Source organism: Lepus europaeus, chromosome 21, assembly GCF_033115175.1.
Source record: "Lepus europaeus isolate LE1 chromosome 21, mLepTim1.pri, whole genome shotgun sequence".
NCBI lineage: Eukaryota > Metazoa > Chordata > Mammalia > Lagomorpha > Leporidae > Lepus > Lepus europaeus.
This window is the reverse complement of record NC_084847.1, coordinates 25,939,632-25,958,413: the sequence shown is the minus strand read 5'-3', so window position 1 is coordinate 25,958,413 and position 18,782 is coordinate 25,939,632. Positions and strand designations below refer to the sequence as shown.

General features: G+C 47.8%; 1 protein-coding gene across 1 annotated transcript in view; it reads right to left on the bottom strand.

The window, feature by feature from the left end:
- Positions 1-18,782, bottom strand: part of LOC133750238 (integrin alpha-M-like) — a 53,629-nt gene that overhangs the window by 16,094 nt on the left and 18,753 nt on the right. The window contains exons 8-14 of the mRNA XM_062179714.1: positions 17,927-18,080; positions 16,715-16,865; positions 16,128-16,201; positions 15,813-15,942; positions 15,364-15,506; positions 6,002-6,142; positions 5,700-5,909 (exon numbers count right to left, since the gene is read on the bottom strand). Coding sequence (XP_062035698.1) covers positions 5,700-5,909; positions 6,002-6,142; positions 15,364-15,506; positions 15,813-15,942; positions 16,128-16,201; positions 16,715-16,865; positions 17,927-18,080 — 1,003 coding nt within the window. The remainder of the gene's footprint in view (positions 1-5,699; positions 5,910-6,001; positions 6,143-15,363; positions 15,507-15,812; positions 15,943-16,127; positions 16,202-16,714; positions 16,866-17,926; positions 18,081-18,782) is intronic.

Here is an 18,782-nt window from a genome sequence, read left to right as displayed (position 1 = left end):
TACCATTCGACCTCAGAGTACCAGAAGAAAGCAGAAAATCTTACACTAAAGTCTGCCTGTTGGAGGTTGTCACCAGCCAGCCCACCAGAACCTTAGACTAGACCAAATAGTGGAGGTCCATAGCCACCAAAGAACACAGGCAAAGCTGGAGGGGGCGACTATCTTCTCAAATGCACAGAATTAGATGATTTCATAGCCAACCTCCACCAAATGCTTAAAACAGTAACATCAATTCTTCTACAACTCTTCCCCCAAAATTGAAGACGTTAGCATCACCCCAATACCAAAGTCAGATGAAGACACTACAAGGGCCAGCACCGTGGCTCAACAGGCTAACCCTCCGCCTTGCAGCACCGGCACACCAGGTTCTAGTCCTGGTTGGGGCACCAGATTCTGTCCTGGTTGCCCCTCTTCCAGGCCAGCTCTCTGCAGTGGCCCGGGAGTGCAGTGGAGGATGGCCCAAGTGCTTGGGCCCTGCACCCCATGGGAGACCAGGAGAAGCACCTGGCTCCTGCCTTCGGATCAGTGCGGTGTACCGGCCGCAGCATGCCAGCCGCAGCGGCCATTGGAGGGTGAACCAACCGCAAAGGAAGACCTTTCTCTCTGTCTCTCTCTCTGTCCACTCTGCCTGTCAAAAATAAAAAAAAGACACTACAAGGAAAGAAAATTATAAGCCAATAGCCCTAATGCATATAGATACAAAAATCCTTAATAAAATATCAGCAAGCTGAATGCAAGGAAACACTAAAAGAATCATTCACCGTGATCAAGTTGGATTTATCCCTAGGATGCACACATGATTAGACATAAACAAATCAACAAATGTGATATATATCACATTAGCAAAACGAAGGATAAGAATCATATGATAATCTCCATAGGTGCAATTTAGGACAAAATTCAACATGCTTTCATGATAAAAACTCAACATATTATGTATAGAGTGACCGTGTGGCAACACAACAAAGATCATATATGACAAATCTGCAGCTGGCATCATTCTCCATGATGGAAAGTGGAAGCTCTTCCCTAAGGTCAGAGACAGCACAAGGATGCCCAATCATCCACTTCTTTCCAACCTAGTGCTACAAATACTAACCAGAGAATTAGGCAGAGAAAGAAAGAAAAGGGAATCTGCAGAAAAGGAACAAGTAAACTTGCCTCTACCAGCTGACAATATTATCTTATAAAGCCTAAAGACTCTAACCACGGATTACATCAAAGTCAAAAGCTTCTGCACTGCAAAGTAAGTGATCAATAGAGTAAAGAAAAAACCTACGGAGTGGGAGGCAATGTTTACAAACTGTACACCTGATAAGGGATTGATATCCAAAATGTATAAGGGGTTCAAGCAACTCAATAGCAAGAAAATAATAGCCCCACTCAAAAAACATTCCTTGTCCTAGTTTGTTCTGTGTTGCTATAACAAAATGCCTGAGGCTGGATAACTTATATGGAAAATGGATTCATTTAGCTCATAGTTTTGGAGGTGCAAGCATCTGTTCAGCTCTGGTGAGGGTCTTCTGGCTGTGTCACAGCATGGTGGATGCTATCATGGTAGCAATGCCTGTCACAGCAAGACAGGACATGAGAGAACAAGCCAAAGCAGCCAGGCTGACTCTACAGCAACTCATTCTTGTGGGAACTAACTCACTCTGCAAAACCAGCATTAATCCTCTGAGGGTGCTGCCTTTGACAAGGTCTGCCTCTTAAATGTGCCACCACCTCCACACAGCCACGTGGAGGACCAAGCTCTGGAGATATCCAAGCACATGAACCTTCAGAAGACACCTTCAAACCCTACCCACACCACAGCAGACCTGAAGAGACATCTCTCAAAACAAGACATACAAATGACCCACAAGAGTATGGGAAAATGATCGATATCAGTCAGCATCAGAGAAACACAAATCAAAATCTCAATGAGATGTTAGGATGGATCTCAGGAGAAAGGAAAAGAGATAACAAACACTGGTGAAGATGTAAGGGAAAAGGAAGACCTTACACCTGTTGGTGGGAACGCAAATTAGTGCACTTATCATAGAAAATACTACGGAGTTCCCTCAGAAAAGTCAAAACAGAACTATCCTATGATTGAGCAATCCCACTTCTGGATATATATATATATCTAGAGGAAATGAAATCAGTATGCTAGAGACATTTGCACATTATCACAGTATCACAAAGAGACATTGCACATTTATCATAGCACTATTTACAATAACCAAGATATAAAATCAATCAATCAAAGTATCCATCAATGGATGAATGGAGAAAGAAAAGGTATACGCACACACACACACACACACACTAGAATAGTAGTCAGTCATAAAATGGTGAAACCCTATCATTTGTGATGACATGTCTGAACCTGGAAGACATTATGTTAAGTAACACAATCAAGGCACAGAAAGACAAACCCTGCATGATCTCACTAGTATGTGGAATCTATAAATGGTGATCTCCTAAAAGCAAAGAGTAGAATGATGGTGACTGGAGGCCATGAGTGCTATGGGAGAGGGGAGATTAGGGGGATGTTAAGGGTAAGGTCAAAGAATGCATACTAAAGTCAGCAGATCCATTGTACAGCAGGGTGAGTACAGTTAGTAATGTTATGTTTTATTCTTGAGAAATGGAAGGAGGGGTGGATACAAAGCATTCTCACCAGACAGCCAAAAAAATGATAACCACGTATGGTGATGTATTTTTTAATTAGCTAGATGTAGTCATTCCAAAGTGTACTCATCTATATGCTGCACAACAGAATCACATACACAACACATATGTCCAATTTTATGTCAATTTTTGCAATAATTTTAATTTTAGAAGTAGAAAATAGAAAAACAAAATGCAGAGACATCTGATAACAAATTAATATACAAAACATAAAAGGAAGTCAACTCAACGGAAAGAAGACAACCCAAAGTAAAACAAGCAAAGGACTTGCACACACATGGCGCCAAAGAAGGCATAAAGACGATCCTTTGGGTACCTGGGAAAATGCTCAGGGCCACTAATCGTCAGAGAAATGTGAATCAAAACCACAGCAAGATGTCCTCTCACCCTAGCAAAAGTGGCTATTACCAAAATGACAAAAGATAGCCAGTGCTGACAAGGGTGTGGAGAAAAGGAGAAACTCATACACTGGGGGTGGGAATGGACATTGGTGTGGCCACTATGGAAAACAGGATGGCGGTTCCTCCAAAAAGTAAAGACTAACTGTATGATATAGCAGTCCCACTTCCGGGTACACAAGGGGTCTTCCAAACATCCATATACACTGGGAAGTGTATATTATGAAAAAAAACTAGGCGTGGATTTCAATGCTTTTACACCAAAGTAAATGTATATTAAATTCCATTTCCCATGAACTTTATGAGGTCTCTTCAACCATCCAAAGGAAATTCAGACAGTATGTGGAAGAAATACATACCCTCTCATGTTCATTGAATCACTAATTCTAATAGCCAAGATAGAGAATCAGCCATAGTGTTCACCTCAAGTGGAAGGATCCAGAAAAAGTACTCAACTGAGGACCAGTGAGCCTTCAGAATGAAGGCAATCCTGTCATTTGCAACAACACAGATGGTTCTGGAAGACATTGGCGCCGAGGGAAAGAAGCCAAGCATAGAAAGGCAAATCCTTGTCTCACTTCTGTGTGGAATGTAAACAAGTTAAACTCACAGAAGTAGAGAGACTAGGGCCGTTCAGAGGCTGGGGGATGGAGCAATGTTGTTCGCAGGGTACTCAGTCTCAGACCAAGGGATGATTTTTTGAGATCTATGCCACAACATGGCGACCATAGTTAATAATAATGTATGTTTCTGAATTGTTAAAGGAATAGAATTTTAGTGTTCTCACTATTAAGAGAGAAGTGTTTAAAGTCATAGGGATGTTAATTAGCTTGCCATAATCATTCTGCATGGTATACATATATCAAAACATTACACTGTGCCCAATCAATATATACAACCATTATCTGTTAATTAACAATAAAATTTAAGTTAAAACATCATTATCTCTGTCCACTAATAATGTGATATGTGAAAACAAAATTTGAAAAAAAAATCCCATTTAGAATAGTGTGAACAACAATAAAACACTTAAGAATAAATTTATCCTGGGGCCAGCGCTGTAGTGTAGCTGGTAAAGCCGCCGCCTGCAGTGCCGGCATCCCATATGGGCACCGGTTTGAGACCCGGCTGCTCCATTTCCCATCCAGCTCTCTGCTATGGCCTGGAAAAGCAGTAGAAGGTGGCCCAAGTCCTTGGGCCCCTGCACCCGTGTGGGAGACCTGGAAGAAGCTCCTGGCTTCTGGCTTCAGATCGGCGCAGCTCTGGCCGTTGTGGCCATCTGGGGAGTGAACCAGTGAATGGAAGACTTTCTCTCTCTCTCTCTCTCTCTCTCTCTCTCTCTCTCTCTCCCTCCTCTTCTCTCTCTCTCCTCTTTTTCTCCTCTCTCTCTCCTCTCTCTCTCTTCTCTCTTTCTCTGCCTCTCCTTCTCTCTGTGTGTAACTCCGACTTTCAAACAAATAAATAAATCTTTTTAAAAAATTGATAAGATGGTAGGCCTCATGGTAAGGGTTCCTAGCAAAGTAAAGTTCTTATAAAAGAAAGAAAAGGGACTGATGTTGTGGCACAGCACAGAAAGCCACCGCCTGTGGCGCCGGCATCCCTTATGGGTACCATTTCATATCCCGGCTGTTCCACTTCTGATCCAGCCCCCTGCCAATGGCATGGGAAAGTAGCAGAAGTTGGCTCAAGTCCTTGGGCCCCTGCACCTGCGTGGGAGACCTGGAAGAAGCTCCTGGCTTTGGGCTTCAGAATGGCCCAGCTCTGACAGTTGTGGCCATTTGAGGAGTGAACCAGTGGATGGAAGATCTCTCTTGCTCTCTTTCTATATATCCTCTCTTTCAATCTTCTCTCTTTCTCTCTCTAAACACACACACACACACACAACTCTGCCTTTCAAACAAAGACTGCCTTTTAAACAAATAATCTTTTTTAATAAAAAATAAATTTAAAAATAAAAGAAAAACGTGAGACTAGAGAAGGAAGAGCAGAGAGCTGGCCACAGTGGGAGAGGACGTGGCACAGCAGAGGTCCTTCCAGACAGTGGACCCCCCAGCCCCAGCAGGAAATAGAGAGCCATCTCATGAGAGCAAACCAGGACTCAGGGGGGTGACCACTCATTTGCTTTGTTCAGCAATAGAGTAGAATTTCCACGTGGCCACACAGAGCACTACAGCCAGCCCAGGCCCCTTCTGCGAGAGGCCCAGGAAGCTTGCAGGGCTGTAACTATGAACAATCTTTGCTTCCCTGGGATGTGGGACTTTCAGTGCTAAACCTGGATGAGATCTGGTGAGCCAGGACTCTCGGTCACCCTCCCCAGGGCCAAGATTCAGAAGAAATGAATGCCCACATCGCAACACCTCCAGCTTGCCATTTACCATCTCTAGGCCTCAATCTACACGTCTGTAAAGTGGGCTGATAATGCCCCACCCCCACTGCGTGCACCTCCTGTCACTGTAGAAAAGACTGACCTAGAATTAGGGTTCTTGGAGGCTTCTCTGAAGCCGGTGTTGTTGGTTTCGGAGGTTCTGAAAGAAGTAGTGAAGCAGTCTGTGGGACTGCGGAGTTGGAAGAGAACAGAGCAGTCAGGAGCCCATCGTCACGACACAGGCAGTGACCAGGTCTTACCTGGCTGTGGGAAGAGCTGATGCTGAATCCCGGGACTCCGTGAAACAGGTAGACAGCACCCCGGTTCTCCTGCTCCCCTGGGGCCCCGATGGCCACATCTGCCAACTTGTCCCCGTTCACGTCCCCCAGCACAGTCAGAGCCGCCCCAAAGCGGCCCCAGGGGTGGCCCTGCTCCCCGTAGAGAACACGCTCACATCGCCACCGAGCCCGCTGCTGAAGAAAACCAGCATCAAGACTGCACCCAGACAACCCCTCCGCCCCACACCCAGCCCCACCCAGCCCCGGGTCCATCAGCCACTCACCCCCCGGGGCAAGGGGCACACGGACACCCGGCCCCCTCGCGTCTGCTCGTAGTAGTGAGGGGCCCCAATGAGGACCAGGTCGGTGCTGCCGTCTCTGTCCACGTCCACGGAGCAGAGGGAGCTCCCGAAGTAGGAGCCGATCTGCAAGAGAGAGAGATCAAGGTCCCACACTTTTCAGCTCTAAAACAGCCGGGAGCTTTCTCTCCAAAAAGGAAGTGTGGCATGCCTAGGAAAGCTTGTTGGAGCGGGTGTGATTTTCCACATGGTTCATGATAAATGCTCGCTCACTGTGCTGCCAGCCAGAGGAGCAGGGAACATGGCAGTGGGTGAGGATTTATACCAAAGGGTCTTCCAAAAGGGTATTACTGGGGCAGAGAGGAAACCACAGAAACGCCTAGAAAAGCAAACAGGATATCCTTTCCATATGTCAGACGCCTTGAGGGAGGGTAAGAAGGCAAGGCTGGCCATCTGAGTAACAAGGAACCAAGTGGCTTGGGTTAAAAATAACTTGCTGGGGCCAGCACTGTGGCATAGCGGGTGAAGCCGCCACCTGCAGTGCCAGCATCCCATATGGGCACCGGTTCGAGTCCTCGCTGCTCCACTTCTGATCTGCTATGGCCTGGGAAAGCAGTAGAAGATGGCCCAAATCCTTGGGCCTCTGCACCTGCATGGGAGACCCAGAAGAAGCTTCTGGCTTCTGGCTTTGGATCAGCACAGCTCTGGCCGTTGCGGTCATCTGGGGAGTGAACCAGTAGATGGAAGACCTCTCTCTCTCTCTCTTTGCCTCTCCTTCTCTCTGCGTAACTCTTTCAAAATAAATAAATCTTAAAAAAAAAAAAAAAACTGTTGCTGGGGCTGGCGCTGTGACACAGAGGATAAAGCCTCTGTCTGCCATGCTGGCATCCCATATGGCTGCCAGTTCACCCCCGGGCGGCTCCACTTCCAATCCAGCTCCTTGCTGATGCACCGGGGAAAGCAGCAGAGGACAGCCCAAGTGCTTGGGGAGAACTCCTCCATGGGAGACCTGGAAGGAGCTCCTGGCTCCTAGTTTCCAGCCATTGTGGTCATTTGGTGAGTGAACCAGCAGATGGAGGACCTTTCTCTATCTCTCTCTCTCTCTCTCTCTCTCTCTCTCTATAACTCTACCTCTCAAAGAAATAAATAATTTTAAAAAAAGACATGAGATGGACGTTTGACCTAGTGGTTAAGCACTGCTTGGGCTGCCTAGGTTCCAATTTCAGCTTCCTGCTAATGTACCCTCGAGTAGCTGGGTCTCTGCCACCCACGTGGGAAGCCTGGATTGAGTTCCTGGCTCCTGCTTCAGCCTGGCGCAGCTCTGAATGTTGTGGGCATTTGGGGAGTGAACCAGTGAATGAGAAGGCTCTCTCTCTCTCTCTCATCTTTCTATCTCTCTGCCTTTCAAATAAATAAATAATTTTTAAAAAAGGAAATAAAATCTACCTACCAGGAAAAAGATTTTTTAAAATAGGCTCAGTGTCATAGGATTCAGCCATTTAATCATCCATTCATCCGAGCATTCATTCATTCAAGAAACAAGGGCTTTGCTCTTTGCTGAGCACAAGGCTGTTGGCAGAGACCCCAGGCCTTGTCAGGGTTGTTAGTGCAGCGGGGTGGGGGAGGAGGAGGAGTAAACAGATGAACAGGAAGATGCAGATAGCAGTGTCGAACCAGGCAAGTTAGTAAGAAGTACAGAAGAAATCACACCGAGAGCCACGGATTTGATTGTTGCTTTCAGCCCTTGTTTCTATGCCTGTAGAACTGTGGTCTTCCTACTTTTTACTTCTTGAATCTCATGGTTAGTGGTGCATCATGGGATTAGAGAGTGGATTGAAATTATGTTTTTGCAAAAAAAAATAAAGGAAAAAAAGGACAGAAGGAAGGAGGGGGATTGAGGGAGGGAGAGAGGATGGAAGGGAAGTATGGTTATCTTAGAATTGTAACTAGGAAATTTATGAAATCTGTTCTTTTTATATGAATCAAAATTTTTTAAAAGAAGATTTTTAAAATTTGAAGCAGACAAAAGAAAAGAGAAGAAAGCAATGGGGAAGCAACTGAGAGGGCAGAGCAAGTTCCTGCAGAAATAAATACCCACAGCTCACTTCCAATACTAAGCTGTGAAAAATAAAGATTTTTTTTTGACAGGCAGAGCGGACAGTGAGAGAGAGAGACAGAGAGAAAGGTCTTCCTTTTTCTGTTGGTTCACCCCACAATGGCCACTACAGCCGGCACTCTGCGGCCGGTGCACCACGCTGATCCGAAGCCAGAAGCCAGGTGCTTCTCCTGGTCTCCCATGCGGGTGCAAGGGCCCAAGCACTTGGGCCATCCTCCACTGCACTCCCTGGCCACAGCAGAGAGCTGGCCTGGAAGAGGAACAACCGGGACAGACTCCAGCGCCCCGACAGGGACTAGAACCGGGGGTACTGGCGCCGAAGGCGGAGGATTAGCCTATTGAGCTGCGGTGCCGGCCAATAAAATACTTTTAAAACATATGTTTAGGGGGCTGGTGCTGTGGCGTAGTGGGTAAAGCCACCACCTGCAGTGCAGGCATCCCATATGAGTGCCAATTCGAGTCCCAGTTGCTCATTTCTGATCCAGCTCTCTGCTATGGCCTGGGAAAGCAGTGGAAGATGGCCCGAGTTCTTGGGCCCCTGCACCTGCGTGGGGGACCCAGAAGAATCTCCTGGCTTCTGGCTTCGGATCGGTGCAGCTCTGGCCATTGCGGCCAATTGGGGAGTGAACCAGCAGATGGAAGACCCCTCTCTCTCTCTCTGTATCTCTCCTCTCTGTTTGTAACTCTGACTTTCAGATAAATAAATAAATCTTTTTTAAAAAAAAACAGCTGGAAGAGAGGATTTTGTATGTTCCTAACACAAATAAATGATAAGGACATTCTAATTACCCTAATCTGATCATTACAATTGTATATATGCATAATGTACACAATTATCACACAGCAATTTTTTCAAAACTTACAAGTAAAAAAATAACACCAGTTCTCATAAGAATTTTTTCAAAAGCTACCATAGTACTGGCATAAGAAACAGATGCATCAGTCCATGGAACAGAACAGAATGCCCAGAAATTAACCCATGCATTTAGGATCATGGGAACTCTGACAGAAGAGCCAAGAACACACAATGCAGAAGACAGTCTCTCCAACAAATAATGCTGAGAAAACTGAATATCCACATGCAGGAGAATGACAAAGACCCTTTTCTCACACCATGTTTTAAAAGTCACCTCGGGGCCGGTGCTGTGGTGCTGTGGTGCTGTGGCGCTGTGGCCTGAAGTGCCGGCATTCCACACGGGCACCGGTTCTAGTCCCAGCTGCTCCTCTTCCGATCCAGCTCTTTGCTATGGTCTGGGAAAGCAGTAGAAGATGGCCCAACTCCTTGGGCCTCTGCACCCATATGGGAGACCCACAGGAAACTCCTGGCTCCTGGCTTCGGATCAGCGCAGCTCTGGCTACTGCAGCCAACTGGGGAGTGAACCATCGGATGAAGACCTCTCTCTCTCTCTCTCTCTCTCTCTCTCTCTCTCTCTGTCTGTGTGTGTGTGTAACTCTGACTTTAGAGTAAAAATAAAAATAAAAATAAATCTTTAAAAAAAAAAAAGCTCAAAAATGGGCTAAGGACTGAAGCTGTGAAAATACAGGAGGAAAACACAATGGGAAAGTTTCTTGACGTTGATCCGGACAGTCATTGTTTTGGATCTGACTCCAAAGCACAGGCGACAAATGTAAAACAGCCAAATATGACCCCATCCAAGTGTACAATCCACACAGCAAAGGAAATAGTTAACAGGATCAAGACGAGAGCGGACCTGTGCAATGGGACAAAAGCTTGCAAGCCCTTCATCTGGTAAAGGGTTAACATCCAAATGTATAAGGAATGCAAGGAAACAAGCAACCCACTTTGAAACGGCTGCTGGGGCAGTCATTTGACTTACAGTTGATTAAGACACGCGCTAGGGTGCCCGTGGCCCACATCAGGGCCTCTCTGTGACACCTGGCTCCAGTTCCTGATTCCAGCTTCCTGCCAAGCACATGCTGGGAGGCAGAGGTGAGCAGATGGGATGAGCAGGCTCTGTACGAATTTGTCTTGAAATGCAGTGGTCTCAGTTAACACGTGTTGGAGAACTACCGAGTACATTTGAAGAGTTCTCACTACACAAATGATGAGTATGCAAGGTGATAGATGTATTAATATTTGATTTGATCTTCTCACAATGTATACATACTCATATGTCAAACTGTGCACATTGTACATTGTACATTTTATACTATAAATATACATTCTTGCTATTTGTATAGACTATCTGATGGGGAGGGAGGGAAGAAAATTTGTTCAAAATAAAACCAGGGGGACCAGCACTGTGGCTAAGTCACCGCCTGTAGTGCCAGCATCCCATATGGGTGCCAGTTCATGTCCCAGCTGCTCCTCTTCCAATCCAGCTCTCTGCTGTAGCCTGGGAAAGCAGTGGAGGATGACCCAAGTGCTTGGGCCCTTGTGCCCACGTAGGAGACTCGGAGGAAGCCCCTGGCTCCTGGCTCCTGGCTCCTGGCTCCTGGCTTCAGTCTGTCCCATTCCTAACCTTTGGGGCCATTTGGGGAGTGAACTGTGAGGTGGAAATTCTCTCTTTGTCTGTCTCTGTCTCTCTCTTTCTCTCTCTGTATCTATGCCTTTCAAATAAATAAAAATAAATATTTCAAAAAATCAATGTGAAAAACATGTCCTTTAAAAATACTTAATGGTGGCCGGCGCCGTGGCTCACTAGGCTAATCCTCCGCCTTGCGGCGCCGGCACACCAGGTTCTAGTCCCGGTCGGGGCACCGATCCTGTCCCGGTTGCCCCTCTTCCAGGCCAGCTCTCTGCTGTGGCCAGGGAGTGCAGTGGAGGATGGCCCAAGTCCTTGGGCCCTGCACCCCATGGGAGACCAGGAGAAGCACCTGGCTCCTGCCATCGGAACAGCGCGGTGCGCCAGCCGCAGCGCGCTACCGCGGCGGCCATTGGAGGGTGAACCAACGGCAAAAGGAAGACCTTTCTCTCTGTCTCTCTCTCACTGTCCACTCTGCCTGTCAAAAATAAAAAAAATAAAAAATAAATACTTAATGGTAACTCTGCGAGTGAGATCCCAGTGGAAAGAACAGGTCATCAAAGAAGGAGGTACCTTTCTCTGAAGCGAGGAGAGAACTTCCACTTTGACTTTGACCCTATCGGAATAAGATCAAAGTCAGCGAACTTAAAAGGCCTCCATAGCCTTGGCAACTCATGACAAGAGCCTAGGGTGATTACTGACGCCATAAACATGAGTGTCAATTTGTTAAGTCAACAACAGGAGTCACTGTGCACTTACTCCTCATGTAGGATCTCTGTCGTAAATCTGCTGTACATTGGGTTTTAATGCTATAACTAGTACTCAAACAGTATTTTACACTTTGTGTTTCTGTGTGTGTGCAAACTGTTGAAATATTTTCTTAATATATGCTAAATTGATCTTCTGTATATAAAGATAATTGAAAATGAATCTTGATGTGAATGGAAGGGGAGAAGGAGCAGGAGAGGGGAGGGTCGCGGGTGGGAGGGAAGTTATGGGGGGGAAGCCACTGTAATCTATAAGCTGTACTTTGGAAATTTATATTCATTAAATAAAAGTTAAAAAAATAAAAATACTTAATGGTGTTTATCTGAATTATTTTCAAAACCTTTACATAATTACTTTCTTTGAACTTAGATATAAACTGTAAAATCATCTTGTCAGTTCTACAAAAGATTTTTGTTGCATTGACCACAGGCCAACTTGGAAGAATTCACATCCTAATCCTACTGAGTCTCCAATCCATGACCCCAGTATGTCTCTCCGCTTATTTATGTCTTAGGTTTCTCTCATTAGTGTTTTGTAGTTTTCAGCATACAGATATTGTACACATTTTGTTAGATTTTCATGGTCTTTGGTTCTATCATAAATGGTACCTTTTTAAAATTTAAATTTCCAGTTGTTCAACGACACTACACAGACAACTGATTTTTATGTGTTGATCTTATATGCTGAGAACTTATTGAAATAATTTAATATAGTAGCCATTCCTATGGATCCTTTGGAATTTTCCATGCAATCATGTCATTGGCAAATAGAGATAGTTTTATTTCTTCCTTTCCACGCCATATGCTTTTTTTTTTTTTTTTTTTTTTTACTTTTTCTTGACTTATTGCACTGGCTAGGTCTTCCAATACAATATTGAGTTGCAGTATTAAGAGTGGATATTCTGGCCGGCGCCGTGGCTCAACAGGCTAATCCTCCGCCTTGCGGCGCCGGCACACCGGGTTCTAGTCCCGGTCGGGGCACCGATCCTGTCCCGGTTGCCCCTCTTCCAGGCCAGCTCTCTGCTGTGGCTAGGGAGTGCAGTGGAGGATGGCCCAAGTCCTTGGGTCCTGCACCCCATGGGAGACCAGGAGAAGCACCTGGCTCCTGCCATCGGAACAGCGCGGTGCGCCGGCCGCAGCATGCTACCGCGGCGGCCATTGGAGGGTGAACCAACGGCAAAAGGAAGACCTTTCTCCCTGTCTCTCTCTCTCACTGTCCACTCTGCCTGTCAAAAAAAAAAAAAAAAAAGAGTGGATATTCTTGGGGCCGGTGCTGTGGCGTAGCAGGTTAAAGCCCTGACCGGCAGCACCGTCATCCCATATGGGCGCCGGTTCGAGTCCTGGCTGCTCCACTTCTGATCCAGCTCCCTGCTAGTGTGCTTGGGAAAGCAGCAGAGGACGAACCAAGTGCTTGGTCCCCTGCTCCTGCATGGGAGACCTCGAAGAAGCTCCTGATTACAGATCGGCTCAGCTCCAGCCATTGCGGCCATCGGGGGAGTGAACCAGCAGATGGAGGACCTCTCTCTCTCTCTGTCTCTACCTCTCTCTGTAACTCTTTCAAATAAATAAACCTTAAAAAAAGTGGATATTCTGCCTGGTTCTAACTTTAGGAGGGAAGCATTGTCTCCCTTTTCTACGTGATGTCAGCCATAAATTTTATGCCACGAGTCTTCTTCAGGTTGAGGAAGTTCTCCATGGATTCCAGCTCACGGAGAGCTTTTCATCGTGAAAGGGTGTGATATTTTGTCAACTTCTTTTTCTGTTTTAATGAAGATGAGTATGTGTTTTGCTTCTCTAATCTGTTGTTATGATTAGTTCCATTGCTGTATCTCAAAATCACTTTTTTATTTGTGATAAAAATTATATAACATAAAACTCATCATTTTTAAGCATAAAATTCAGGAGCGAGTGTTGCAGGTTAAGCTGCTGCTTGGGACTGCACATCCTGGTGTGCTGATTTGTGGCCTGGCTGCTCCGCTTCCGACCCAGCTTCCTACTAAGGAAAGCAGCAGATGATGGCCCAAGGACTGGGGTCCCTGCCACCCACTCGGGAGACCCAGATGGAGTTCTGGGCTCCTGGCCCAGCCCTGGCTGTTGTGGGTATTTGGTTTTTATATTCACAAGATTGTGCAATCATCAGCACCAATCTCAGAAACACGACCATCTCCCCTAGAAACTCTCTGGAGGGGCACGCGCTGTGGGATAGTGGGTGAAGCCGCCGCCTGCAGTGCCAGCATCCCATACGGGTGCCAGTTCAAGTCCTGGCTGCTCCACTTCTGATCCAGCTCTCTGCTACGGCCTGGGAAAGCAGTAGAAGATGGCCCAACCCCTTGGGCCCCTGCACCCGTGTGGGAAGACCCAAAGGAACCTCCTGGCTCCTGGCTTCAGATCAGCACAGCTGTGGCCACTGCAGCCAATTAGGGAGTGAACCAGTGGATGGAAGACCTCTCTCTCTCTCTCTCTCTCTCTCTCTCTCTCCTTCTCCTTCTCCTTCTCCTTCTCCTCTCTCTGTGTAACTCTTTCAAATAAATAAAAAAATAAATCTTTTAAAAAAAGTCCACTGTTCAGTTGAGTTCCTCTTAAAAAAGAGAGAGAGAAAGAGAGAAAGTAAACTCTCTGTGAGCAGTCGCTGGCAACCCCCACCCCACCCCTGGGCCACCCCCAGGCTGTTTTCTTGCTCTGTGGATCTGGAGGTTGCCCCTGGAAAAGGCGAGTCCTCCACCTCTGTTCTCCTCTTCTCCAGTCATTCTGACTATGCTGCGCCTGGCATTTCCACAGGAACTTCGGCATTTGCTTCCCTGCATACTTGGACAAAGCCAACCCTCTCTCCTTCCCACTGCTGTCTCCCGACCCCAAGCACCCACCCTCTGAACCCTGTCCCAAACTCTCCCTTCTCTCCAGCCCTCTTCCTCCTCCTCCATCTGCTCTTCGCTTCTCCGTCCTCGCACTTCAGGCCTTGGCTTATCTGTCACTTCCTCCAGGAAGCTTCCCTAAGGCCCTGTGTGGGTGCCCTCTCATTCGTTCTAACTCCCAGTTGTAGTATTTGTCACCCTTGATGGTAATTTGCATGCACCTGAATGTGCGTGTAGTGAGGGTGATAAGCCAGCCTGGCCCCTGCAATCCTGGACAATGCACACAAAGCAGAAAAGTAGCATCGTATCCGCACCTGACTTTCAGGAATTCCCAACACATTCCTCTCGCCCCGGGCCCTATATACGTGCCAGGCACAGATGCCATCAATGATCCACAGGTGTTAATGAAGCACAAGGAAAGACCACATGAAGAATTTGACTATTGGCAAGGAGTTGGGACAAGCTGTTTGGGTATGGGGTTTCAAACCACACACAACACGTTCATTGCAGGTCAAAGAGAATCATGGATAAAAATTAAATGGATACACACGGAACTATAGGCACAACACCAAAGAGGCAGGCCCATTTTGAGAATTTGCTAGAATGATTTCACTAGGTACTTCCCTCCCAGCTCCCACTTAAAGTGCAACCACAATGCTTTTGCAGGAGTGATGTTCAAGATGTTGACCTATCAGGGCTATACAGGTTCTGAGCAGACGGGGGGCTGGGGCAGGTCCTGGGGGGTCTAGATCATGGGGAAGCCCAAAGAACACTATGGGGAGCAGTCAGAGTGCATGGGTGCGGGTAGGCATCTCAGGAAAGCAGCCACAGGTCGACAGATAGGGAACTATTACAATCAGCATGGCTTGAGTGGTTGTGTACTGATTGACTACCAGCTCTGGGTACACAGACTCACAGGGAGCTCTGTACGGCCAAGCATTGCTGTCTATTGTTGTTAGACAAGCCAAGGACACAACCCTCTCGAATGTAAAGCTGATCCCATGATCTTTCAACTTCAACCCACAGAAGGCTCCTCTCCAAAACTCTCGCTATGCCTCTCCTGGAACCCCTCAGCCTCCGGGGCGCCTCTGTCCATGGAGTCCTGCTCCACGCGCTCTGCACATACCTGGCTGCCTTTGATTTCACCGGTGACCTCCCAGACGCGAGCGCTCTGTCTGAACATCACCACCAGGCCGATGTGCTGATGGCGAGGAGCCCCGAGAGCTATGCTCGTCACCCGGTTCCGCAAGATGACTGCAGAGGCGTAACCTGAAGATGGCGGGCTCATAGGCAACGTGCTCTGCCCTGCAGGCCCCAGCCCCTCTCCACCATGCAGGCCCAACCCTTGAGCAGAAGCAGTGAGACATCCCCATGCTTGTTGCGTCTTAGGAACTGAGCCCTACACCATATTCCTCTTGGCGAAGACAATGAAAATGAACTCTGCCAGCTCTGTCTTGAAATCTATCCCAAAGGCCTATGACAGATCCAACACCATCAGCAGTAGTTGAGTTGGGCCACATCCTGACCCCAAAAGTAACCCATGCCTCCCCTCCCCCACTCCCCACCCCCACTTACCCAAGTAAGCATCGTTCATGTCTGAATCCACCCTCGTGGTGTTGATGAAGGTGACGTCACTCTTGGATGTGTGCAAAAAAGCTCCACCAGCCCAATCAAAGCTCCCCACGGAGCCCAGCAGGGGGCCACTCTAGGGAAAGGGGTGCAACAGGACTGAGAAGAAAGGAAGAGGGGACCAGGACTGCCCATCAGAGAGGCACTTGCCAACAACAGCCCATCACAGAGAAGAGCCCCAAACCCTTGCACCTCTTCTCTGCCTTCTTCCTGCCCCACACCCCTCTCACCCCCGGCCCGGATTTCATGGCAGGAACTTACAGAAGTGATGGCAGCGCTGAACCCTTCCTGAGACATCTCGTGCTCAAAAGAGCTGGTACTTCCTGACTGGGTACCTGGAGGGCGGGACACACACATCAGAGCAAGCAGGGAGGCCCTGAACAAGAGCTGGAGACACAAGGACTGGCGCGTCCAGGCAAAAGAGGGTCTAGGCAGGCTCTGTGTTGAACTGGAAAGCACGCACGCCCCTCTTAAAGGGATGGTGGCACTTGTCCCTCTTAAAGAGTATGGGCACAATTCAGTGCAAAGGGGAGATACCACAGTGAACCAAACAGACAAATGCTGGCAACATACTCATACTGTTGGGAGACACCTGACTCCCCTACACTCCAACTTATCAGCCTGAAGCCAAGACTGGCAAAGTTACAGATAAAAAGTCTACATTTTTTAATTTCAAAGGAATTGACCCATTGAGTCCAGGACGCCTGGGAGAGTTGATGTCAAGAGTCAGAATAATAAGAATAAAAAGGGTCTTGTTTCTGGAATGAAAAATGCTCTGATTGGGGGAGGGGAGGGTACTATCTCTGGAACTGTTCTAGAAAGGCGGGGGGTGGGGGGAGGCAGCTCACCCTCGATTGCAAAGATCTTTTCCTGAAGCTGATTCTGAATGGTGTTCAGGGCTTCGAAGTTGTTCACCCGGAACACGTGCTCACGAGACGGCTTGGATGCAATGGTATTGAGCTCTTGGCGGTTTTGCTCACTGTTGAAGGCGTCTCCTACCTGCGTTCAGGAACAGAAGCCACATCAGACACAGAATGGGGAGCAGCAGTGTCACCTAGCAAAGAGAACTTCCTGGGGAAAGACTCTGGGATGTCATTCAAGGGAGAGGATGCACCATTGGGGAAAGAGCTGTCAAGAGTGGCTGGGCAGATTACTGCACAGGGTCACATGGGAGCTAAAACCCAGCCTGCGACCCATTCTCTGTGCCAAGCCTCCTAGGGTAGGGCCAACCCACCCTGGAGAAGAGAAGCCTTTTTCTTTAAATTCTAGATTTCCTCCTTGCCAAGCCATGCACCCATGATGACAGGGTTTTATGTCACAAAAGTGCTTCGGTAGTTTGATCACACTGATAAACTTAACTCTACCTCTTCCTATATCCAAGACCCTTCCCCAGAGCCTTGCCATGCCCTTCATCGACTCAGCTCAGCCACAGGTCTTGCTTTAGCCCAGGGATGTTAACAAGCACAATGCAAACAGCCCATTTCCACTTGTTCTCTTGTTCCTCTGCCTGTGCCTTGCCTAAGCCCAGGCTAGCCCATTGGAAAAGGAGAGACCCTGGAGCAGAAGGGCCAGCTGGTGCAGCTGGTCCAGCCAAGGGCCATCTATCCAGCTGAGACCAGAAATGGAGAGAGATCTGCAGATCTTAGAACCCAGCTGAGACCAGAAATGGAGAGAGATCTGCAGCTCTCAGAGCCCAGCAGAGACCAGAAATGGAGAGAGATCTGCAGCTCTCAGAGCCCAGCTGAGACCAGAAATGGAGAGAGATCTGCAGCTCTCAGAGCCCAGCTGAGACCAGAAATGGAGAGAGATCTGCAGCTCTCAGAGCCCAGCTGAGACCAGAAAGAATGCCCAGCTGACTGCAGACTTGTTATTTTAAGGCTCTGCTCTTTGGGATAGAGTGTTCCCTAGCAAACGGTGATGACAAGTAACTTCTGTCAGCACGCATGGCTTACAAGTTACCCAGACTGCACCTTGATCCCACTGCTGTTTGCAAACTGAAGGGAGGACTCATCAAAGTCCCTAGCCACCCAGAGCACCAGGTCCGCAGCCACATCTCCTACCCCAATGACGTAGCGAACGACGCCCTCCCTGTCTGCCCTCGGGATGACATCCTCATACTCCAAGGTGTCGCCGAACTTCTCTCCATCCGTGATCACGACGAGGACCTTCCGGGCGTTCGCCCTGGCCCCGCTGCTGCTGTGAAACAGCTCTGTGCTGTGCGGGGCAGAGACACATGGCCAAACCAAGCAGGCAGAGATGCCGTGAGCGTTTGGGAAGAGACGCCAGCAGCGTCACAGAGCCGAGACCTCACCCTGCACTGTGAGGGCCCCGAGACCTGCACAGGCAGCAGCGGGGAGAGAGGGGTGGGCAGAAAGGACCCCTCGCTGCTTTCACGTACCTTGGCATCATTTGCTATTTAAACTGCACACGAGTACTTTCAAATGTTAAAAAATAAAGACATAAACTTCACCAGGCCTTCATCAGACTTCCGTAACACTGCACTCTGTGGATCATCTTCCAGTATGTCTGTCCCAACCCACCTTCGCCTACTCACACTCTCACACACACACTCGTACACACCCACACATACACACACACTCACACATTCATATACACTCACACACACTCATATACACCCACACTCACATATACCCGTACATACACAGTCACCTACACACACACTCACACATTCGTATTCACTCACACACTCACCTACACACACTCAATTACATCCACACACACATTCACATACACTCACATTCACACCCACACTCACATACACCCACACCCACACACATTCACACACCCCTATGCACTTACCTACACACACACTCCACACATTCATCTACACACTCACACACTCACCTACACACTCACATACGCCTACACACACTCACCCACACATACACACACCTA